Source organism: Plodia interpunctella, chromosome 18, assembly GCF_027563975.2.
Source record: "Plodia interpunctella isolate USDA-ARS_2022_Savannah chromosome 18, ilPloInte3.2, whole genome shotgun sequence".
Lineage (NCBI taxonomy): Eukaryota > Metazoa > Arthropoda > Insecta > Lepidoptera > Pyralidae > Plodia > Plodia interpunctella.
The window spans coordinates 2,621,644-2,642,166 of record NC_071311.1 but is presented as its reverse complement, the minus strand read 5'-3'; the positions used below and the strand labels follow the sequence as shown (position 1 = coordinate 2,642,166).

The window sequence follows — 20,523 nt, the reverse complement described above, 5'->3', positions numbered from 1 at the left end:
TATTTGGTTACCATACATAACCCCCCAATTCCTGGTTAAAACAGTCTTATATTTACGTAAATCGAAGCAATCTTATATTTACGTAAATCGAAGCAATAATGTATAATAAGATAAAAATAAAAGATATTCTTATTGTTCACAGGAAGATTTTAAGGTTTCACAAAAGTGCTACCTGGGAAATTACCACTGACTCAATTAGGTCATTGACGTCATAAGCAATATGGGTTTAGTGGCATACCTATGTTATTGCTTTAGTTTGATTTTTTTTTATAATGGATATGCAGAAATACGATTGTTATTTCAAATAACATCAGAATCTTGTCAAAAACGATATACAACAATTTCACAAGTTTGCTTCTTAAAATAGACTGACCTAGCTTATCATACTGTGAACTTACATAATCTTAAAACAAACATGCTCATTGAAAAACTGTAATCATGCTTCAACATATATTATACTCTTAAAATATCACATAAATTATGTAAAAATAATATTCAACTTCATATACTAAACACAATGAGATTTGTTCCCTTATTGTCAGATATCATTATGCTTAAGACATTAAAAGCAATTTTTGCTCATAAAAAATACTAGAAATTATTTGACAGTCTTGTGCAATAATCAAAAGTAATTAAGATACATTTTGCCTCAATGTTCACAATAAATACTTGACAACATTCAATAGGACATGTATACATTGGTAAATACATTAGACAAATTGTCTTATAAATTTAATAAGACATACAGTACAGATAGGCAGGGATTACTGGACAATAAGTTCGGTGACATTGTTCTTTGTTACAAGAGCCACCAAGCTTCCGCTGGTAGGTCGCTGCTCCCCCTTGGTCCACTTCTCAAACAAGTCCGCAACAAATGTGAGAGGAGTCCAGCTGCTGAAGTCTGCTTTTGGCATCCACTTTCTATTCATTTCTGTGTCCAATGTCACAGGCAGTATAGCCACTGCTAATGAGTTTTCAGGCAGCCCTGAGTCCTTAGCTCCAAGGGATTTTGTTAGCTGGTGGACTGCACCTTTAGCAAGACCATAGCCAATCATACCGGGGGTTGGCTCTAATGCAGCCTTCGCTCCAGTCAAGGCTAATAGTCCTCCAGGAGTAAGGTATTTTGCAGCAAGAGTTGCCGCAATTGTTGAGCTCCAAACCGATTGGCGCCACATGAGATCGGCTTGCTTGCTGAGCTCCTTGGCCGCATTGCCGCCAGCCCAGCCGCCGGCTACACAAATCACTGCATTCACTTTCTGACCTTGTAGTGCGGAGTCGAGTTCCTTGACGACGTGCTCCTCTTGTTGGACCCACGAACCATCTTTAGGTACCGTAATATTGACATCAGCACTCTCGTTCGGATTCAAATCAATGTTGGCAACCCACCAGTTTGCAGATTTGAAGTGGTTGACGCAAGCGGCGCCGAGCGCGCCGCGGCCACCGTATACGACAATTCTACCACTAGCCATTATTACGTCTTGCTACTGTCGCGATTTCAAAGTAACTAAACGACAGGCGAGGGCAAACGGCGAATGGTGTTATCTATCGCGTGAAGTAGCCTCGACTATCACTCGTTCACAAGCACGAAAGGCCGGTACCTATTGCTTGAAATTAGCTATTACTTGTTGCAGTAAACAATACCAAACTAGCACGTGGGAAAGCCCGTGTATACTTTCTGTGTCATAGAAATTATTTTTATTAATTGTATAAGATAGGTATCGATTAGCTCTGCGCTCAATTGCTCGCAAAAAACTTGAGTCCTGAAGTTTAACCACTCACTTGACAAACGAGGACGGACGGGGACAAGGGGAGAAAGGAAACATACGAAATGTCAATGTCAACCATACATCAAATAGACTTTTGCGTTTAGTTTTTGGCATGGATTTAGTACTATTATTAGCACGTACTTGTACTTCGTACAAGTACGTGCTAATTCCATGGTTCTTGGTTTTTCTCTCGCCAAGATCACGAACCTAAGTAGGATATAGGTATAGGTCGTTGACAGAGAAAATTGTGCAGTGTGTGACCTACACTATATGAGTTTCTTCTCGGCAGTGGTCGTTCTAAAATGCTAGTAGTTTGCTGCTTTGGTGAATATTATTTAATTTAGAATATGAAAAATTATCTATGAAGGTCTAATTTCTGAATAAATAATTTGATTTTGATTTTAATATTTTAATTAGAAAGTTTGTATGTTGTATATATAAATGAGTAATATAGAGATTATGATATGGTAACTTGCATCTAAACAAGGGAACATAGATAGTTTGAAATTGTTCGCGCGCGCCACTATCGCATTTATTAATAAAATCTTCAAAACTAGTTAAAATAATTCTTTTTCTACCTCTGTCTGGTCAACAGCACATTAAGTTCCCCCGCAATAATTACTATGGCGCGGTAATAGCGACTAGTTTGCAATGCATTTGGGTAGGTTGATGTGCTGTTGACTTGTATGTGCCTTGGTACGTGCATACTAACACTCAACCATGGAATTAGTAGGTACTCCGTTCGAAGTACTTAATAAATCCACGCACTTAACAAACTCTAGTGTTGAAGAAACATTAAACATACTATCGATAGAAAATCATCAATCATCAATATATTTATAAAATCGATAGTACCTATAATTGCTTTTCAATTACATGGTTAGGTACATACCTCTCTAGTGGCGCGCATTTTTCAAATCTAGACAAGAAATGCACAAGATACGACACATCAGAATGATTACAAAAATTGAAACATTGTTAAACACTTGAAAAAACTTTGCTTAGCCTGAGAAAACAGTTACACAGAATCTTAAAAAATGTGTGATATTTAGATATCAGTTGCTTTATTTAGCATTAAAAAAAATATTTGTTTTCATAATTAACTAGATATGAAAACGAATTATAATATAAGTAAAAAAAAACAACTAAATGTAACGAAATGAAATAATATCCGAGTAATACAGTATCTCATTAGTTGAAATTGAAATAGAGCTATTGATAGTTTTGTAAAAAACACACAAAAACAAGATGGACGGAAGTAAGGTAAAGGAACTTGTTTTAATTTTTAGAAAAATACAAAATCGGTAAGTATATAATCTATGCTCTCATTAAATTTATAAGAAGTAGATAAATAACATAAATAAATATTTAATTGTAGTAAGTAATATAATATCAAACAAAATGTGGCCAAACATGGCCAATAGGTCCTCGGCGGTACCTAGGTAGATATTTATAAAAATATCATACATCAATATCATTATTTTGATTTTGAATAGTGTAAAAAATGCTGATTAGAAAATTAAGGGATATAGTGATTGTTTTGAAACCGAGATTAACATTGTTTAGAATTTCAGCTTTTCGTTGGTCCGGTTGGCGGTTTATATTGAAAATGCAGCCTAGTACGATGGCCACTATTGCAGACACCACCTATAAATTAAAAAAAAAAGAACATAAAAAAGAAACAAATAAAAATTAAAGTTAAAAAAAAAAAACAAAAATAGATTTCGTTGGAAATGTAAATCGATGGTCATAATGGAAATAACAAAAAAGTTAAAACATATCTATGTGCTACTGCTACATACTTCATTTTAATAAAGGTGCTAAAAGGTTATGTACTTAGGAATGGTTTGTATATTACAGATACCCTAGAAAGTGGTAGTTAGTAAAATATTGTCTTACATAGTTATGTATAGGTAGTTACCTATACCTACTACCTAATTACATATTCCTAAGTTATAAAATACTACCTACCTACTATTACAGTTAATTGACATGGCACACTATATACGATAGGTAATAAATATTTTTCATTATTACCCATGTCTTACAACACTATGTATCCTAAACTTAAAAACTTAATTCCAAGAGCTGAAATAATTGTTAGCAGATTTATTCCCAAAAGAATCTTTCTCGGAGAGTGCGGGGTCGAGACCAAATGTCATCTTAATGACGTCACAGAACACGACTCCGGTCATCAGTCCTATGGACGTGTGGTACAGCCAGTCAGAGATCTTCTTTTGTCTCTGGTTGTGCTCCACGTCTAGAGACGTGTTGATCAGCGCCAAAACGCCCGAGATTGCCTGCGTCAAGCAAAATTTATGATTATTTTGGGAATAAAAATTCATTGTTTTAGCAATACCATTTACAATGATTTTTTGTAATTTTCCTATATTTCCTCCAAGTGTACACAATTTTACAAGTCATTTAAACTTATCAGCTACATTATTACTAAACTACAGCTAAATACTGTCAGGTATAAAATAGATTTACTTTTTAGTAACAATTATTTAAATATGTTATTAGGTTTAATATTACTTGACTAGACATGCACAGCCTATGAATATTCCTTCGATTACAGAAATGACATTCCAATACTTTTCAACATAATCCCTAACTCCTCGGCTATCATTTACCACCAAGATGTATGATGGTAAGGTTTGGCATTAACAATTTCAAGTTACAACGAGCGAGCGAGTATAATCAATTTACAATAGTAGGTATACATACTTAGAGTAAATATAAGTTTGAACATTACTTTTATTTATTATCATACATTAAGATGTATTAACATTACAGGTTATAACCTAATACATTAAAATGAACTTGCAACTACTACAACATGTCGCCGTACATACCATAAAATAAATAATAGGTATTTAAAGTCATTTACGAGACAGTAGCATTTGCCTTCCTCAAATATTCACTATTAATATACTTTAATCTTTCTAAAACTAACGGGCTATTAGAATACTCCAGTCCAAAGGCTGATATTACTACATTGATGACCGATATGACAAAAATGAATATAACAATGATATCGTTGAGGACGAGCGCTGAAGGTTGATCTTCGTGGTCGTTAAGGTCCAAACCACCAATGATTACGAATAACAACCCGACGAGGAGCTAAAAAAACAAAAACTATTGAGGCAATTAAATTTTTTACAAATTTTGATTTTATTATACATTAGTGACCATCAAATATGCGACTATTCATCCTTCGATGCTCTTCGACTCATCGCATCATTTTATGAGTTGTCGGTTTATAAGTTAGAAATTAATTGCTAATCGTAATGAACAATTAAATCTTAGGGGAAATCGCCTTCGGTCGGTAAGTGATTGTTACATTTCCAAATTAAAATTTCTAATGAAGTAACGATGTAATAATAGAAAATGTTGCGTTTTCGACTGATACATTTTTCAGACATAAAATCTATCGACTGCTAGTTAGCTGCAATCTACACCGACGATAGACTGCAACTCACATCGACGCTGGCATGCCATACCTCCTTGGAAACTACTAAATACTTTAAATCACTAAAATATATAAAAAAGGATTTGTCTAAACAGTATAATCAAGTTCGAGGTATCTGGCCAGCGATGAGTCGAAGGCAGAGACGAGTACATTGAGAACTGTCACGACGAAGGCCGATGCGGTGGTGGCATAGTTGATGTTCAGAGCTGAAGACCTGTGCCGAGGCTGGTGGAAGCGGCAGTCTCTCAGCAGGTTCAAGGTCAAGAGGACGAAACCCATCGCCACCTATTTTGATATGGAGTTATTCAAAAGGGCGTTAATAGGCTTGGAATCAGCGTTGCAGGCGTGGCGCCTTGCGTCACCTGATAATAATGGTGTCCTTTGGTTGTGGTCATCGTACACCATCAGGTGGGCCGTATGTCTGTCTATCGTGGGCCGGGTCGTCTCACGGCAACATGTCAACGGGTGCTGCTAGGGGGAACTGGTCAGCTCAATTCTCAATAACTTAATTAGGTTTCTTCTAACATTTTCCGTTGACGTACCTACTACCTAGATGAACTTATGGATTTCAGGTGATAAAAGACCAAATAAAATTATCTTCAAGGCTGTTTCTCAGAGCGTTTCAACCGTTGCGATCGCGCTGTCATTACAACTTTTCAAATTATAACAAAGACAAGAATTATGTGTACAATCTGACTTTAAAATAATTAATATGTACCTACTGCAGTAATGTCCATTTTATGAATGATTTTGGAAATTATTCCTTGCTCAAGAAAATTGACGGATCGTAATGACAGCGCGCAGCGACGAAACGCTCAGCGAACCACCCTTGGACTCCAACGTTGATCAATAAGTTCAATAACTGCCTGCATTTGTAATACAAGAATCCATATACTATTTGAGTTTTCAAAATCCAGAAAACTTTTTCTTTTGAAAACTTTTTTTTTTCATCCACAGCGCTACCGATAATAGTTACAAAAATATACTATTATACTAGCTCTTGCTCGCAGCTCCGTCCTCGGTAGGTCTATTCATCATCTGTGAAAGCGTATAGTATTATAGTATTAGCATGGATATAGATATTCATCTCACCTGTAGAATTATAGAGATGGATATGAGCACAACCAAGAGCGTGTAGAACTCGTGTTTGGGCCCCACTTGCAGCACGTACTTGAGCTGGGAGGCGTTGGAGGTCAGCAGCGCGATGTCCAGCATGCCCTGCGCAACCGTCTTCTTGGTGGCATAGCGATTGGCGTCCAGACCTTTGACCTGGAATGACAAAAATATATATATCATCATCATCATCATTTTCAGCCTGTATCAACCCACTGCTGAGTTTAGGTCTCGCTTTGTCCGCGCCATTTTTTAAAAAAATAATATGCGCATAACAAATGAGTTAGCCTCAAACTAAGTTCGTGATTTGTATTACGGGATACATCTCAACGATACTATCTATATTTTTATAGATATCATTTTCAAGCGGCTTCGCTCGCGTGTATTTCCCACGGGAACATTTATTTGTCCGGGTTGAAACAGGTGTTGTCCTTCTCCGTACTTCAGACTACCTACATGTTTCCAAAATTTCAAAAAGATCGGTTGAGCAGATAAAGCGGGAAGAAAAATTTCTAAAAATGAATCGCTCACACATACATTTAATATGGCTATGTACTTAGGAAAATTGTATTTTTCAAGGGAGGATTTGAAGGTTATTCTGGCGATTTAAATGAAAAATAAATGAGGGACACTTTACATCGTCACTGATAACATCCGTCGGTGCTTGACCTATAACAATCTCGTCGATGTCGACCACGGGACCACCATCACTGTCCTTCTTATCAGCCATGTTGCCAAAAATAGTTTTCGCGGCTTTCGCGGTTTTTGTGCTCGTCACTTCGCGTGTCTATGTTTACTGAATTCTGTTCGAAATTTTCGTAAGGAATTGCATGTTTGCAGTACTTCCTTTCTACAAGGCCAGCAACAAAACAATAATTTTACTGTTCGCTGTCTGATTGATTATTTCAATCCTCATTGGTAAGTAAGTAGGTGGGTATCAGTGGGATACTATACTGTCATTAAATAGAAGCTTTGAATGCCAGAGTACTTAATGGAGTATTTCAAGTATTTAATCTGTGGTCAGAGTGACCGAATACACGCATGATCTTGCAGTAACCGAGTAAATTATGGTCAGTTACCGATCGAAAAGTTCGACTTCGACCAAGACAAGAAAAATTTCAAGTAGACGCTTCTGTTTAGGCATATTTTTCTGAAAGCATATTAAATTAAGTTGTAGTAGGCATACAAAGCGCAACAACAATATCTACATACATTTCCAATTACTTAGGTAGGTATTTCTATTTGAATTTAACAAGTTAGGTTTCACTATCAATCAGATGATTGATTTACAGGAAAACCTGCTTCGGAAGGACGTTCCTAGTTACAATTTTAAAGTCAGTCTCACGTTTCACTTCCGAATCAGATACCTAGGTAGTAGGTTGATGAGCATATTGTATAGTGAACAAAATAACTTTTCGGTGGCGTTGCAAAACCGCTATTATCGCCTACAATATCCAGAATAATTATAAATGCGATTGGTTTGTCGTGTGTCTTGGGGTGTTTTTACTAGGACACCCAGACTACAGAAAAATGAGAATTAATAATTTGGTATGCCGTTTTATAAATTTGATAAAGAAAAAATGTCAGCCCAATAATCATTTGGCCTGTAAATAATAATTTGGTTGGCAAAAAAAAAAAATCAGGTGGTACCTAATTATTGTTCCGCAAAAAATCATGATAATAGTCGGCAATTTAATTATAAGCAGGCCAACAAAATAATTGTTTGGATACCAACATATGACCAGCAAAATAATTATTTGGCCAGCAAAATATGGCGAGCAAAATAATTATTTGGGCAGTAAAATATGTATTTGGCAGCAACATTTGTCAGTAAGATTTGGTTAACAATTAAGACGTAATACCACGGTCGCTATTTGTTGATGAAATAAATTATTTCTCTACTTTTACCATCTGGCGAGAAATTAGGGGACTACGTTTGTATGAAAATACGGCCCTGTGATTGCTTCTTAAGGTTTGGTCAGCATGGTGATCAGAATTCATCAGCATCTTCGTTAGTCATTCGGTTCCGTTGGGTTATACAGGGCTGATGGTGGTGATGAAGAGTATGAAAGTGATGATGTTGATGATTGTGATTGTGAAGACGATAATGATAGTGTGACGTTGATGATAATGACAATATATCTATTTTAAACAGAATCTGAAGTATTTTCTACAACATTGGTTGATAAATAACAAACCTTCAAAGAAATGGGATACGCACCTACCAAAAAATCTACTTTAATTTAAACGAAGAGTCGTTGTACATATGGATTTTATGCGGAAGCAGCGGAAGTGATGTAGGTGCCTAGTTCAAGATATTTTTAAAACTGATTGTTTAGATTTCTTAAAATTGTTCTAAATGAACATGAAGGTTAGACTCACCCCGTTCCGTAGTCCCGCAGGCAAAATTGAAGCCATTTCTACTGAATTACGTATAAATAATGTAATAAGTACGCCCCAAATTCAAAACTTTCAACTCATAAAATCAGCATTATGTATGAGACTAAGAACAAAAATCCTTTCGGTATAATTTGGGAGGACATCGAAAAGATGCGACTGTCACATTGTCTGCCGTGCTGATTTCGGATTCGATTTGTATAAAATCGATGTCGTTACTCAGACAACGGCGGTAATAAACAATCGGTTAGTAAGACTATAAAGACTTTACATACGTAGGACAATACGAGTAGCCTTATTATGTTGAGTTAGAAACTTTTGTAGTTAGTTCAAGAATCAATGCTGTACCTAGGCGTGGCCTACTATTACCCAAAACTTATGTTAAAATTATAATTTACTAGCTGCGCCCCGGGACTTCGCTCCCGTGGTAATTTCGGGATAAAAAGTACCCTATATGTTATTTCAGGTTATATTCTACCCATGTACCAAATTTTATAACAATCCTAACAATCCGTCCAGTAGATTTCGCATGAAAGATTAACAAACATACTTACACACATATACATCCTCACAAACTTTCGAATCGCTTATAGTATACGTAGTATAGAATAGGATACGTAGACGTACCTAACTGTTGGAAAATTACTCATTACCATCACTTAGGTATTCGATGTACCTAAAATCACCACATTTTCTAATAAGTACCTACCTATTAGTTAACTATTTATAGTAGGTAGTAATTTAAAAGATTTATTAATACATAACTTGGATGTGATAATGTTTTTACTCAGTCACGCAAAATTACATGAACGAACAGATTTTGATGGTTTGGCACTGTCCTTTGGTACTTAGTCGGGTAGAATATAAATTGGAATATGATAACGCGCAACATATATTATAAGCATAAACATTATTTTACACCTAAACCTTCCTCAGGAATTCTTTCCGCATGAAAATCCGTGCAGTAGTTTTAGTGTTTATCGCGAACAGACAGACAGACGCGGCAGTAACTTTGTTTTATAATATGTAAGGATACTGAAATTGCAACGAAACGGATGAACGAACGAATAATAGTCGCATAAACTATTTTCGTATCTTTAGCAAACTTAGGTATCATAACAAATTAAAAATTAGTCATATTTTCCCGTTACGATCATATTTAACTGGTCGAGATTTTCAGTAATAATAAAGTATTATTTTGGTACATCTCTTTGAAAGCAATATTTGCAAAAAACATGTTAAAAACCAATTGGTGCTAAAAGAAAAAACCTAAGCTAGGTACTGTTTTACCGACTATATGCAAAAACCGACTGTATGCTATCTACTAAATAATAACACATTCATTTACACTAACTCATAATTACCAACAATAATTTTTGATTTTATTATCTAAGTACTTATACTTACATAGGGACAGACAGCGGAAAGCGATTTTGATTTATAGTATACCTAGTGACAGAAAGTCTATCAACAGAAATCATAATATGATTTCTTAGAATTATTATAATAATGTTAATTATATTAATCAAGTATTACAGTATAGTAAATAAATTTAAATTGAAGCTTTTATACATGTTGATTTGGTAGTAGGTAGTTAAAGGTAAATAGGTAGGTAAAGGTAGTTTAAGGTAAATCAAATAGTTTGTGCAAGTGACTCGCGGTAAATTAAATTTCCTAAGATATATATAGTATTATGCATGAATTCAGTAAGTACTACGTACCTACTAATTCCATGGTATTATGTCAAATTGTTGCTAACATAGGTATTTGGATATTTGGTCATAAGAATAAAAATTATTTTACTTTCGGTTTTGACTAATATTCTTACATAAAACTTTTTAAAATTTCGCGGTAAAACACTGCGAATTTCAAACTAACTTTCATTGTTGAAAATTAAATCTTGTTAAACTTCTTTTGTTTCATAATTCGTTTTATAGAATAAATAAATATTTGTACATAATTCAAATACATTTTGTGAATTTTAAAAGTTTAATTTTTGAAATGAAATGTTCGCGCACCTCGCTCGCGCCCGCCACCAGTTTTGCGTGCATCCTTCCATCTGTCAAAAATGTTTCACTCTTTCGATTGCTTGTGTTGTTTGCATAAATAAAAACAAAATGCTTGTAACTTTATTTAAATTTGTGTTTTTGTTTTATTTATAGTGGGTGCTTACTCTATTTTTATATTGTTGTTAATTTTGTTCAATTTATTTGTAAAAATCTTTGAATCAAGGAGTGCCGTTTCTTGTTTTGTTCGAAGTGGATCACGTAGATCTTCCAGATGCTGCCTTCTATGCCCATCCTCTTCACTAGAGACAGCCAGGATGCTTTCGGGAATAAGTTAGAACCAAGTACCAGTTTTTTCAGTCAACATTCCTTAGCAAAACCCCTAATTAATCCAGAGGTGAGTCGAAGAGTTTATATGTGATTTTCTCTCATTTCAAACCATTTTAAGCCATAAAATGTAGCTTTCTGTTTATAAAATTAGGAGTGGGCAAATTCTCAAAACTGGAATCACGAATTTTATTGCAATAATTTGTATTACAATATCAGAAAATTACGATATAAAAATGAAACTGCATGGAATAAGATTCGTCGCCATTTTTGTTGACAACCAGTAAAATATCTCCACGATTTATTTTCAGCCACCACCTCCAATCCTTGCGAAAGATGCTCCCAGCTTTGGTCAGAAAGATACAAAAAGTAAACCAGCTCCAAAGAAAAAAGAGGACCCGCCGCAAATGAGAGAAAATGACTTAGAAACCGGCAAGTATTAGAGGTTTAATAAGACTCGCCCTCAAAAGATTGCAAAATATTAATTGTATTCCACTTTATTTTTTGTAAGACAAAGCTAAATAAAACTCCACTGAATAGTAACTTAACACAGATCTTTGAACTTATAAAAATTAAATAAATGGAATCTAAATTATCTTTAAGATTTAATTTTTTTTGCCATAATATTATATACAAATCTGTCAGCTGTCTAAAGCAGAATTTTAGGTAATGTTTGTTTATATTGTTATAATTGAATAAATCTTGATTCACTACTTACAATCTGTATACTACAGTACAATACACAAGATAAATATTGGATTTACAATTGTTAATCCAATATTTTGCCTTGAGTTACCAATTTTATTATTGAAAGAACAACATAATCTAGAAACCAAACTTCATTGAGAAGTGCTTTCTTATTAAAAGTATTCAAACAAATGCATGAAAGATACTTGTTTCTGTAGAGTTTATTGTTGAATTCTGTAATTATTTACAGCACTTGTAAGATCCTACTACACCAAAGTACAATCAAGATTTGCATCGAACACCCAGGTGCCGACCAATAAGTTTGTTCAGTTCCAAAACACCTTGAAGTCTTTCGATCCATCTAAGGAGACACCAGTCGATTTATACAGGAGAATTGAAGACATATTTGGAGAACAACATAAAGACATAGTAGAGGAATTCTTGTTGTTTTTGAAGCCGAGCCAGGCAGGGCAAGTAGGGAGGTTTATGGACCATTTAACCCTTGTTCATATGACTAGTTTCATTGAACTATTACAGGTGAGGACCTATTGGATTATTCAAATCAAAACCTGCTTTCGTCAAACAAATTATATGTCACATATATATGTAGCTTTATTTCTATTTACTAATATAGGGATGTGTGATGAAAAAACATATTCTAATGTGGTGTGATCTATATTTGATTAATTTTTTTCTATTAACATTTTTATTGTATTACCATAAAAAATATGTTGCTAAAATTGTTTGCCTAAATATCTGCTTGATCTTGGATAAAGCCATATATATACTCAGTATTTTTTTTAATTTAATTGTAATAGAATTAGTTCTTGTTTGGCTGTATATCTCACTTCATAGGAGGATAGGAGAATTTTGCTCCTATATAATTAGGTCTTTAAATCTTTACTTTTTAATAATTTTTTGTTGCATCTTTGTTTGAATAATCCCTTTGTAATGAGTGAAGATTGGTTGACTACGATGAAACAAGTAAAACAAATTGTTACTTGCTTTACTTGCGAGTTTTTAAAACATTAATTTGCATTGCGAATTTTCTTATAGAATTTTTACAAGTTCCTTTATAAATGACATGCTATTGCCCGCAACTTCGTCCGCGGAAAAAGTATCTTTGACAAATCGGTCAGTGATTGGATAACAACCTCCTCCTTAGGATCAGGACAGGATGCTTGATTTTGGGATTTAAAGTACCCTATACACTATTCTAACCATCTAACAATGTGTAAAAAATAATTGAGATCAGTCAAGTAGATTTTTTGTTATTGAGTAACAAACATCCTCACAAACTTTCACATTTTAGCCTATATAGAGGTAAATAATAGGATTAATTAGTATGAAAGTGTTGATTCATAATAAATGAGAATGAAGTATTTAAAGTAATTTAAAAATGATTTTTTTTTTAATTTGTGTGTTCAATATTGCCTTGAATTGAGATTGTATTGTGTTAAATTTCCTTTCTTTAACGGAAGACAACGGAACAATGAGGCTGCGCTCTATCTTCACCCGCAAAACTTTGTAGCTAATCCAAAAATCTTGACATTTGTTCTTGTCAACAGAAAACATTCTCCCGCAAACCCACAGTACTGCGCAAGATCGTGCGCGCCATAACCACGGCCATCAACACAGGTCAGAGTGGAGACTTGAAGACCAGGGTGCTGCCTCACCTCCGGGCTCATCCGAGACTGACTCGGATGTTCACAGCCATGTTTGATGATGAACGACCACCTGACAGGTAACAACTTTAGCATATAAATCAGTGAAGTAACTCTTATAATAAATTGAATATATATCTTTAAAAAATATATCTAAGTGATTTAAATAAAGATTTTAATTTTTTGTTTTATTTTGTCACTGCCTGATGATATACACGCATCAGATAGAAAAAGCCGTTTAATTTTATACTTTTTTTTCTCGGCTGCATGCCACAGGTTTAGCGGCGTGTGACGTCGAGAACCCCGTAGTCGGACCAATAAACCGTTATAATTTTGAAGACTCGACCTTGATTTTACAACCAGTGATTTCCATTATTCTGGCTGTGACTTCATAACCTTCTTGTCTGACGTCAATACTATGGGACCTTGCAACTCAATTTTGAATTCTTCTATTCTATATGTTATTTAAATGTATACAATATTTTTAGCGCATATGAAAGTGGCGTTGACGTATTAAACGAGAGCTTCCTAACTGGAGACAAGGGCTGCGATGTATGGGAGTTCGAGGGGGGAACCGACAATAAGAAGAAACTTGACGTTAAGGAGGAGTTGGATACTATGGTAAGAGTATATGGATTTTATTTAAAAGATGTGTATATATTTAGCATTAAGTTTCTGTTGGAGAGGCCATAGCTAGGCTTACCCCTCCGCAAAAATAAAGTCGAAATTAAGGCCGCTTCTTGCCCGCACAGCTAATAAAACTAGATGAACTCTTAATTCCTAGCTAGACAAAGTCGACCGCGCGAGTGAATAAGTAGCAGCTGTCATGCATTTTATTTTTGTTGATCTATGATCTTTTGTTAATCTTATCTATTGCGTTGGGAGTACCTGTAATGATAGTGTACGATATAATGTATGAAATAAATAAATAAATTATATTAAGGGACGATCAGGGAAGCAAAATCAAGAAAAAGCTCGACGCCAAGGAGGTAGATCGTAAGGTAGGATGGATAAATGCTTTATGCAATTATTAATTGCGGTTATTCGAAAAAAGACCAAAGAGGTGTGTGATACAAATGATTTATTGAAATGACGTACGCATTTTAATTACTGATGGAACTTAAAATGTATGTCTTTTCGTTCTTTCATTTTTGTTAATCTATGCGCATGCACATGGTATGCATAGATACATAGCTGATCAGCGATAGACTACACTTGTCGCGTCCTTAGAACATCATCTTGTTTCCAGTACCTCCACGGACGAGTGTTCCTTCAGCACGGGCGGCTGCTGCGGCCGGCGAGGATCGCCTTCCCCTACAGCAAGGAGCCCTACCGGGCGCACGCGCGGCGCCTCGCCCCCGACCACTCCCACCTCTCCCCCCCGGACTCCGAGGAGGAACGCTCCTCCCCCAAACGCAGAGCGACCAAGGTCACTCCGAAAAAAACGAAAAAACTCAAATCACCCACCAAAAACTCTAAAGACGTTAACGATAACACTAAACTCAAAGAAATTAACGTTCTAAGCAGCCCCAAAACTGCAAAAGGGAAGTTGCAAAATAACAAGAAAAAAGAGAAGAAGGATGATAAAGCAGAAGTTAAAAGAGATAGAAAAGATAGCAAAAACCATACGTGTAAAGATGGAATAAAAGAGAAAAAAGTTAGGATCGACCCGATTCCTATAGTCATTAAAACTGAAATTAAAAACAACAGTTGGACTAGAGACGAGGATAAGACCATGCTGCAGGTGATTAAGGGGGAGGCTAGTTCAGAAGAAATGTTTTGCAGGATCAGCAAGCTGCTGCCTCACCGCTCCGTGCCCGAAATCAAAGAGAGGTTCTGTCATGTTATGAGTCTATTACAGAAGATGGCGGTAGGCGAAGTCACGTAGATAACTGAAGTTAGTCATAAGCGAAATATTTATAATTTTGTATAAATAAAAGTTATTTTTGACTCTTATTTCTTTTACTTCAATTTATGATATCCTCTAAAGATTTATGATTAGGTTGAGTGTGGCTTTTAACCCAAATTCTGGTTCAAAGGAACTTTGCATCGTATTTTATATATATCCAATATACCTATTTGGATTACGGCCACTAAAACGCGTTAATTTAGGCGAGAATTTTCAATGAGATCGAAATAGGTAATTAGAAAAAAATTCACAAGTGTCATGTAAGTCACGTCAAAAAGTTGCAATTTCTTCAATTACTGACATCAGAGCATTTTCGATAGGTTTTCTGCATTTTTTAAATAAGTATATACTTTTTTAGAATATTTATAACTACATATGGCGAGATTAAGTGACGAGTACTATGAACGAAAATGTTTCCTGAAAACCGGAACGGTTCCGACGCAAACCGTGATGAAGCAGCGAATGACGCCGGCTCTCGCTAAGGTATACTTCAACTCCATGAGGCCCAAGTTGAAGGTGTTAGCGGGGCTCGCACCGCCCATGAAGGGCGGCGGCAGCGACTGGTTCGTGCCTCCCAAGGAGCTCCTCAAGGGTAGGGCCGTCATGAAACCTATGAAAAAAGAGTACCTTTCCAAACTAGGGTTCGACGGCATCGCTCATTTCGGCGAGAAAATTGTAGAAGACCACAATAGAAAAAAGGCAGAGTACAGACGTAAGAAACTTCAGGAAAATGACGACTATTGGAAGAATGCGATTGACGCCAAATGTCGCGAAGAAAGGGAGGAATGTGAATGCATGGCCGCTCTCCATAACACAAACAAGATTGAGCTTGCATTCCATCAGTTTTGTTTTATGTACAGCACGTCTCTCAGTAATCTAGACGACTTGCTTTTTAACGCCGCCATTAAAGACATCAAGAGAGTGAGAGCCGAGACTCTCAAGCACATGCAGTTACTCTACGAGCAAATGCTGAAGCAACAAGCTACAACTCTTTACGATTTTTATGAAGATAAACTATTCAAGGAAAAAGAAAGGCTTAAATCACAATTTTTATGCGACCTCGAGGAAGCCCGGCTACAAATGTCCAAGGAATTGCATGATATCAACGTCGAGAAGCACTTGGCCATAGAAAAGTTGAGACATCTTCTTGAATGCCAAAATTTAGCTTGTCAAGTGTACGTAGCATTAAAAGAGCGAGAAGAATGTGCGAAAGAAATTGAAGAGTCGAAGAAAAAGCATAAAAAAGAAGTGAAACTTCTGAAAGACCAAATAGCTTTGAAAGATTTCGAGATTAAACTAGAAACTGAGAAAGCAAAAAAGCGTAAGGAATTTCAAAATGTATGGTACAAAAAAATATGCGAAGTGGTGAAGAAGTTTCAGTTATTCGTGTCTTATAGTTTGAACGAGTTGCCGGAATACGCAGACTTCTTTATTAACACGGAGAAACTACTGTTATTACAATTCAGTGAAGTTATGGAAAATCCAGATCACGAGTCCATTTTTGAATTTGACAAAACTCAATCCTTTCATACTCCGATACCGCGGCCGCATCCCTACTTTCTCTTCTGCGATAGAGGTTACCGACCCCAGGTGGATCAGGAGCTCTGCCCCAAACACTGCACGTCGAGCGCCTCTCAGTTCCCGGTGATAGTAGTAAACAAGAGATGCATTTACGCCGCCTGCGATAATTTCAAAATGTTTTCTGACAAAGTGACTGAATACGTTAGCGGGAAACGAGGTGATGATGATGATTTCGAAGATGACCAAGATTATACTTACACTTTTCCAATCAAGCACACACCGTCCGATCAGATCCAGCATCTGAAGTTGGAGAGCTCAATGCTTCAACTTTTGCAAAACGAGTGGGTGAATGTGAGGAAACTCCCGCTCCAATGTTGCGGTTGCGGAGTGCCGTATTGTTTCTGTAGCAGCATGGACGCGGCGGTGCCGGTCGAACCAAAACCCAGCACTCCATCATCACACACCCTGGAGTCAATGTCGTCTGGTAATAAAATAACTACGCGTATAGTGGAACTGGAACACGAACGTGAGCCCAAATGGGAGAGTTTTATGAAGTACGTTAAGACTAAAAAATGTAATTGTTCTAAAATGGTCAAAAAGCATTTGGAGGAGCATCTGCCTCCGTACATGAGGCAGATGTCGGCATACGAAGCGCCAGACTTGCCGCACTACGAGATGTGCGATTTGGAGACGTTGAAGAAGATGGTGAAACAGGCGCGGGGCAAGCGGACGCCGCCTTCGGCGTCGGAGCCGCCAGAGCCGAGGACGAGGGACGTTGGGATTCAGTTCTCGGATCTCAACTTCGACTATCTTTGTACTTGTTTATCTGAAGATGAAGCTGATAAATTTCTCCAGGTGTTTATAAAGGGTTCTCAGATGTACGATTCAAGTTTAGCTCAGAGACAATTCAGAGTGATGAGCGGGTCTTTGACCCCGTCATATATGGACGCGCCATCGCCTTCGTTCGCCACCAGGAGAGCGTACTCGTTGAGAGACCTGCTGGATGGCTCGCCTGAACTGGAGATGATATTTAAGAAAACAGATTGTAAGTTCGATGATTAGAATGTGGTTTTTATATTAGCTTTATTAAAATAATGTTTGAAGTACAAATGTGTTTTATTCTAAGTAGGTAGTCGTCTTTGAATAATCGTAAATATGGTTGTAGATAATAATATAGCAAAACTAGGTGAGTAATCACTACATCACTATCACTACAATTTATAAAAGAAATTCGCGTGTCTCTGTTGCGATAAACTCAAAAACGTATGGATTTTGAAAATCAATTTTAAGAATTCATAAATTGATGTTCGTATTCATGTCACCCTTCATTCAAGATTTTAACAAGTTTTTTTTACAAAAATGTTACTTTCCAACAAGCTTGTTGTCGTCAGAGAGATTATCTGTCCAATCTTCAATGAATTATTCTTTTATACAAAAAATTGTAAATAAGAACATGTCATTGATAATATACATATTATTATTATCAAATTTATTTAAAAAAAAACAAATAGATACATCTAAAAGATTTAGTGAAATTTGCAATCATTTCTTCTGAATATTTCCTCGAGTTCGGGCGCAACGTTCAACAAATTTTTCAACGATTGTGTCCTTCCAGTTACAAAAGACTGCGTCGAATGATCCAAATACGTCGCCGTTATAGACCCGGTCACCAGCTTGCATTGCGCTTCTGTTTCGCAGTTGGAGTCAATCGTGCTGGTGAAATCTTTCTCTTCTGAAAAACAAGTGCAAAGGTATTCGAAGTTCAAGTCGGAATATTGTGTCCCAATGTCTTTAGAGTTCTGTACAGGAGACGCGGGCGCTGGCGTTGGTGTCCGCTTGCCCTGAGATTCTCTCACCATCTTCTTCAACGTCTCCAAATCGCACATTTCGTAGTGCGGCAAGTCTGGCGTTTCGTATGCCGACATCTGCCTCATGTACGGAGGCAGGTGCTCCTCCAAATGATTTTTGGCCATTTTGGAACAATTACATTTTTTTGACTTGACATACTCCAAGTAACTCTCCCATTTGGGCTCGCGTTCGTGCTCCAGTTCCACTTCGCGCGTATTTATTTTATTACCGGAATCTATTGAGGTCAAAGTTTGTGATGACACCGCAGTTGACACTGTAGACATTCGCGCTCTCAAATTACTGCAAAAGCAATGAGGGATCCTACAACTGCAACATTCTAAGGGAAGATTCCTGATATTCGCCCATTCATTTTGAAGAAGTTGTTGCAATGAGCTCTCTAACTTAAGATGTTGAATCTGATCGGAAGAAGTACACTGTATTGGGACACTGTTGGTGTAATCATGGTGATCCACGAAATCTTTGTCATCCCCTCTCTTACCGTTAATATATTCGGTAACTTTTTCAGTAAAAGTTTTGAAATTATCGCAGGCGGCGTAAATGCATCTCTTGTTCACTACTATCACCGGGAACTGGGAGGCGCTCGACGTGCAGTGTTTGGGGCAGAGCTCCTGGTCTACATCGGGCCGGCTTGTATTATCCCAAAAGAGAAAATAAGGATGCGGTCGCGGAATCGGAGTGTGAATTGAATCCGTCTTGTCAGACTCGAAAAGGCTTTTCTCGTCTGGATTTTCTAAAACTTCATTCAACTGTAATAGCAGAAGCTTTTCAGTATTAACGAAGAATTCCGCGCATTCTGGTAACTCGTTCAAGCAGTAAGTCACAAACAACTGAAATTTCTTCACAACTTCGCAAATTTTTTTACGCCACACATTCTGGTATACGTGACGCTTCCTTTCTTTCTCTTTTGCTAATTTTATTTCAAATTCTTTCAAAGCTATTTGCTCTGTCAGTAGTTTTACTTGTTTTTTATGTTTGCGCTTTATTTCTTCTATTTGTTTCGCACACGCTTCTTTTTCTTTCAAAGCTACATACACTTGACAAGCTAAGTTTTGGCATTCAAGAAAGTTTCTTAATTTTTCTATAACCGTATGCTTTTCGACGTTGATGTCATGCATTTGATTGGTGAAGCACTTCTGGATTGTGTGCAGTTTCTTTATGAATTCTGATTTAATATGTTGTTTTTCCTGCAATAGTCCTTCAGCATAATGATCGTAAAGACGTTTAGCCTGTTTATTTACCAACATTTCGTAACGAGTTTGCATGTATTGATATGTCTCAGATTTATACCTCTGCACATCTTTGATAGCAGCTGTAAGTAGCAACTCTTCCAAATTGTTGAGAGATGTGCTATACATGAAACAAAACTGATGAAAAGCACGCTCAATCTTATGTTTATTTTTGAGAATTATTTTCTGTTTGCATTCTAATTCATGTTCTTGAGATTTCACTTTGGTAATAAACTTCCAATAGTTATCGAGCTCCTCAAGTTTTTTTGCCCTAAAACGTTCCTGTTTTTTTTCGCGGCCTTTGAAAAACTTCTCACCGACATGTGTTAGCCCATCGAACCCCATTTCTAAAAGTTGTTCTTTTTTAATAGGTTTCAAAACCAACCTTCCTCGGAATAGTTCTTCAGGCGGCACGTACCAGTCGCTGCCGCCGCCCTTTAAGGGAGGCGCCAGGCCAGCGAACACCTTGACCTTGGGCCTCATAGATTTGAAATAAACGTTGGAGAGCGCCGGCGTCATCCGCTTCCTCATCACACTTTGTGTCGGCACTGTGTTGGTCTTCAAGT

General features: G+C 36.6%; 4 protein-coding genes across 8 annotated transcripts; 2 read left to right on the top strand and 2 right to left on the bottom strand.

The window, feature by feature from the left end:
• Nucleotides 1-436: 436 nt before the first annotated feature.
• Nucleotides 437-1,805, bottom strand: LOC128677458 (dihydropteridine reductase-like). The gene has a single exon (XM_053758325.1). The coding sequence runs from the start codon at nt 1,467-1,469 to the stop codon at nt 765-767; it is 705 nt and encodes a 234-aa protein (XP_053614300.1). The 5' UTR covers nt 1,470-1,805; the 3' UTR covers nt 437-764.
• Nucleotides 1,806-2,083: 278 nt separating this feature from the next.
• On the bottom strand, nt 2,084-8,931 carry NijC (Ninjurin C). Of its 5 annotated transcripts, none has more exons than XM_053758329.1 (3): nt 6,989-7,113; nt 6,331-6,507; nt 2,084-3,413 (listed from the first exon to the last, which is right to left on the bottom strand). In XM_053758329.1, the coding sequence occupies exons 1-3, from the start codon at nt 7,079-7,081 to the stop codon at nt 3,228-3,230; spliced, it is 456 nt and encodes a 151-aa protein (XP_053614304.1). In that variant the 5' UTR covers nt 7,082-7,113; the 3' UTR covers nt 2,084-3,227. The 5 variants fall into 5 exon arrangements, with proteins under 5 accessions (XP_053614304.1, XP_053614302.1, XP_053614307.1 ...); XM_053758327.1 differs by having other exon boundaries at nt 3,272-4,066; XM_053758332.2 differs by lacking the exons at nt 2,084-3,413; nt 6,989-7,113 and adding exons at nt 4,111-4,889; nt 8,734-8,931.
• Nucleotides 8,932-10,781: 1,850 nt separating this feature from the next.
• Nucleotides 10,782-15,388, top strand: LOC128677456 (uncharacterized). Its single transcript, XM_053758323.2, has 6 exons — nt 10,782-11,151; nt 11,393-11,513; nt 12,019-12,305; nt 13,337-13,512; nt 13,921-14,053; nt 14,682-15,388. Exons 1-6 carry the CDS (start codon nt 11,029-11,031, stop codon nt 15,318-15,320), a joined length of 1,479 nt encoding a protein of 492 aa, XP_053614298.1. The 5' UTR covers nt 10,782-11,028; the 3' UTR covers nt 15,321-15,388.
• A 208-nt stretch (nt 15,389-15,596) lies between these two features.
• Nucleotides 15,597-17,965, top strand: LOC128677771 (uncharacterized). Its single transcript, XM_053758856.2, has one exon. The coding sequence runs from the start codon at nt 15,717-15,719 to the stop codon at nt 17,922-17,924; it is 2,208 nt and encodes a 735-aa protein (XP_053614831.1). The 5' UTR covers nt 15,597-15,716; the 3' UTR covers nt 17,925-17,965.
• The last annotated feature ends 2,558 nt before the right edge of the window (nt 17,966-20,523 follow it).

Excerpts from the sequence above, each read along its gene's own strand:
- LOC128677458 (XM_053758325.1), bottom strand. The coding sequence starts at position 1,469 with ATGGCTAGTGGTAGAATTGTCGTATACGGTGGCCGCGGCGCGCTCGGC.
- NijC (XM_053758326.2), bottom strand. The coding sequence starts at position 7,081 with ATGGCTGATAAGAAGGACAGTGATGGTGGTCCCGTGGTCGACATCGAC. Across the intron at positions 6,508-6,988 it reads CGGATGTTATCAGTGACGAT|GTCAAAGGTCTGGACGCCAA; the intron begins GTAAAGTGTCCC and ends TTGTCATTCCAG. Across the intron at positions 4,890-6,330 it reads CCATCTCTATAATTCTACAG|CTCCTCGTCGGGTTGTTATT; the intron begins GTGAGATGAATA and ends TTGTTTTTTTAG.
- LOC128677456 (XM_053758323.2), top strand. The coding sequence starts at position 11,029 with ATGCTGCCTTCTATGCCCATCCTCTTCACTAGAGACAGCCAGGATGCT. Across the intron at positions 11,514-12,018 it reads AGAAAATGACTTAGAAACCG|CACTTGTAAGATCCTACTAC; the intron begins GCAAGTATTAGA and ends AATTATTTACAG. Across the intron at positions 14,054-14,681 it reads AGGAGGAGTTGGATACTATG|TACCTCCACGGACGAGTGTT; the intron begins GTAAGAGTATAT and ends TCTTGTTTCCAG.
- LOC128677771 (XM_053758856.2), top strand. The coding sequence starts at position 15,717 with ATGGCGAGATTAAGTGACGAGTACTATGAACGAAAATGTTTCCTGAAA.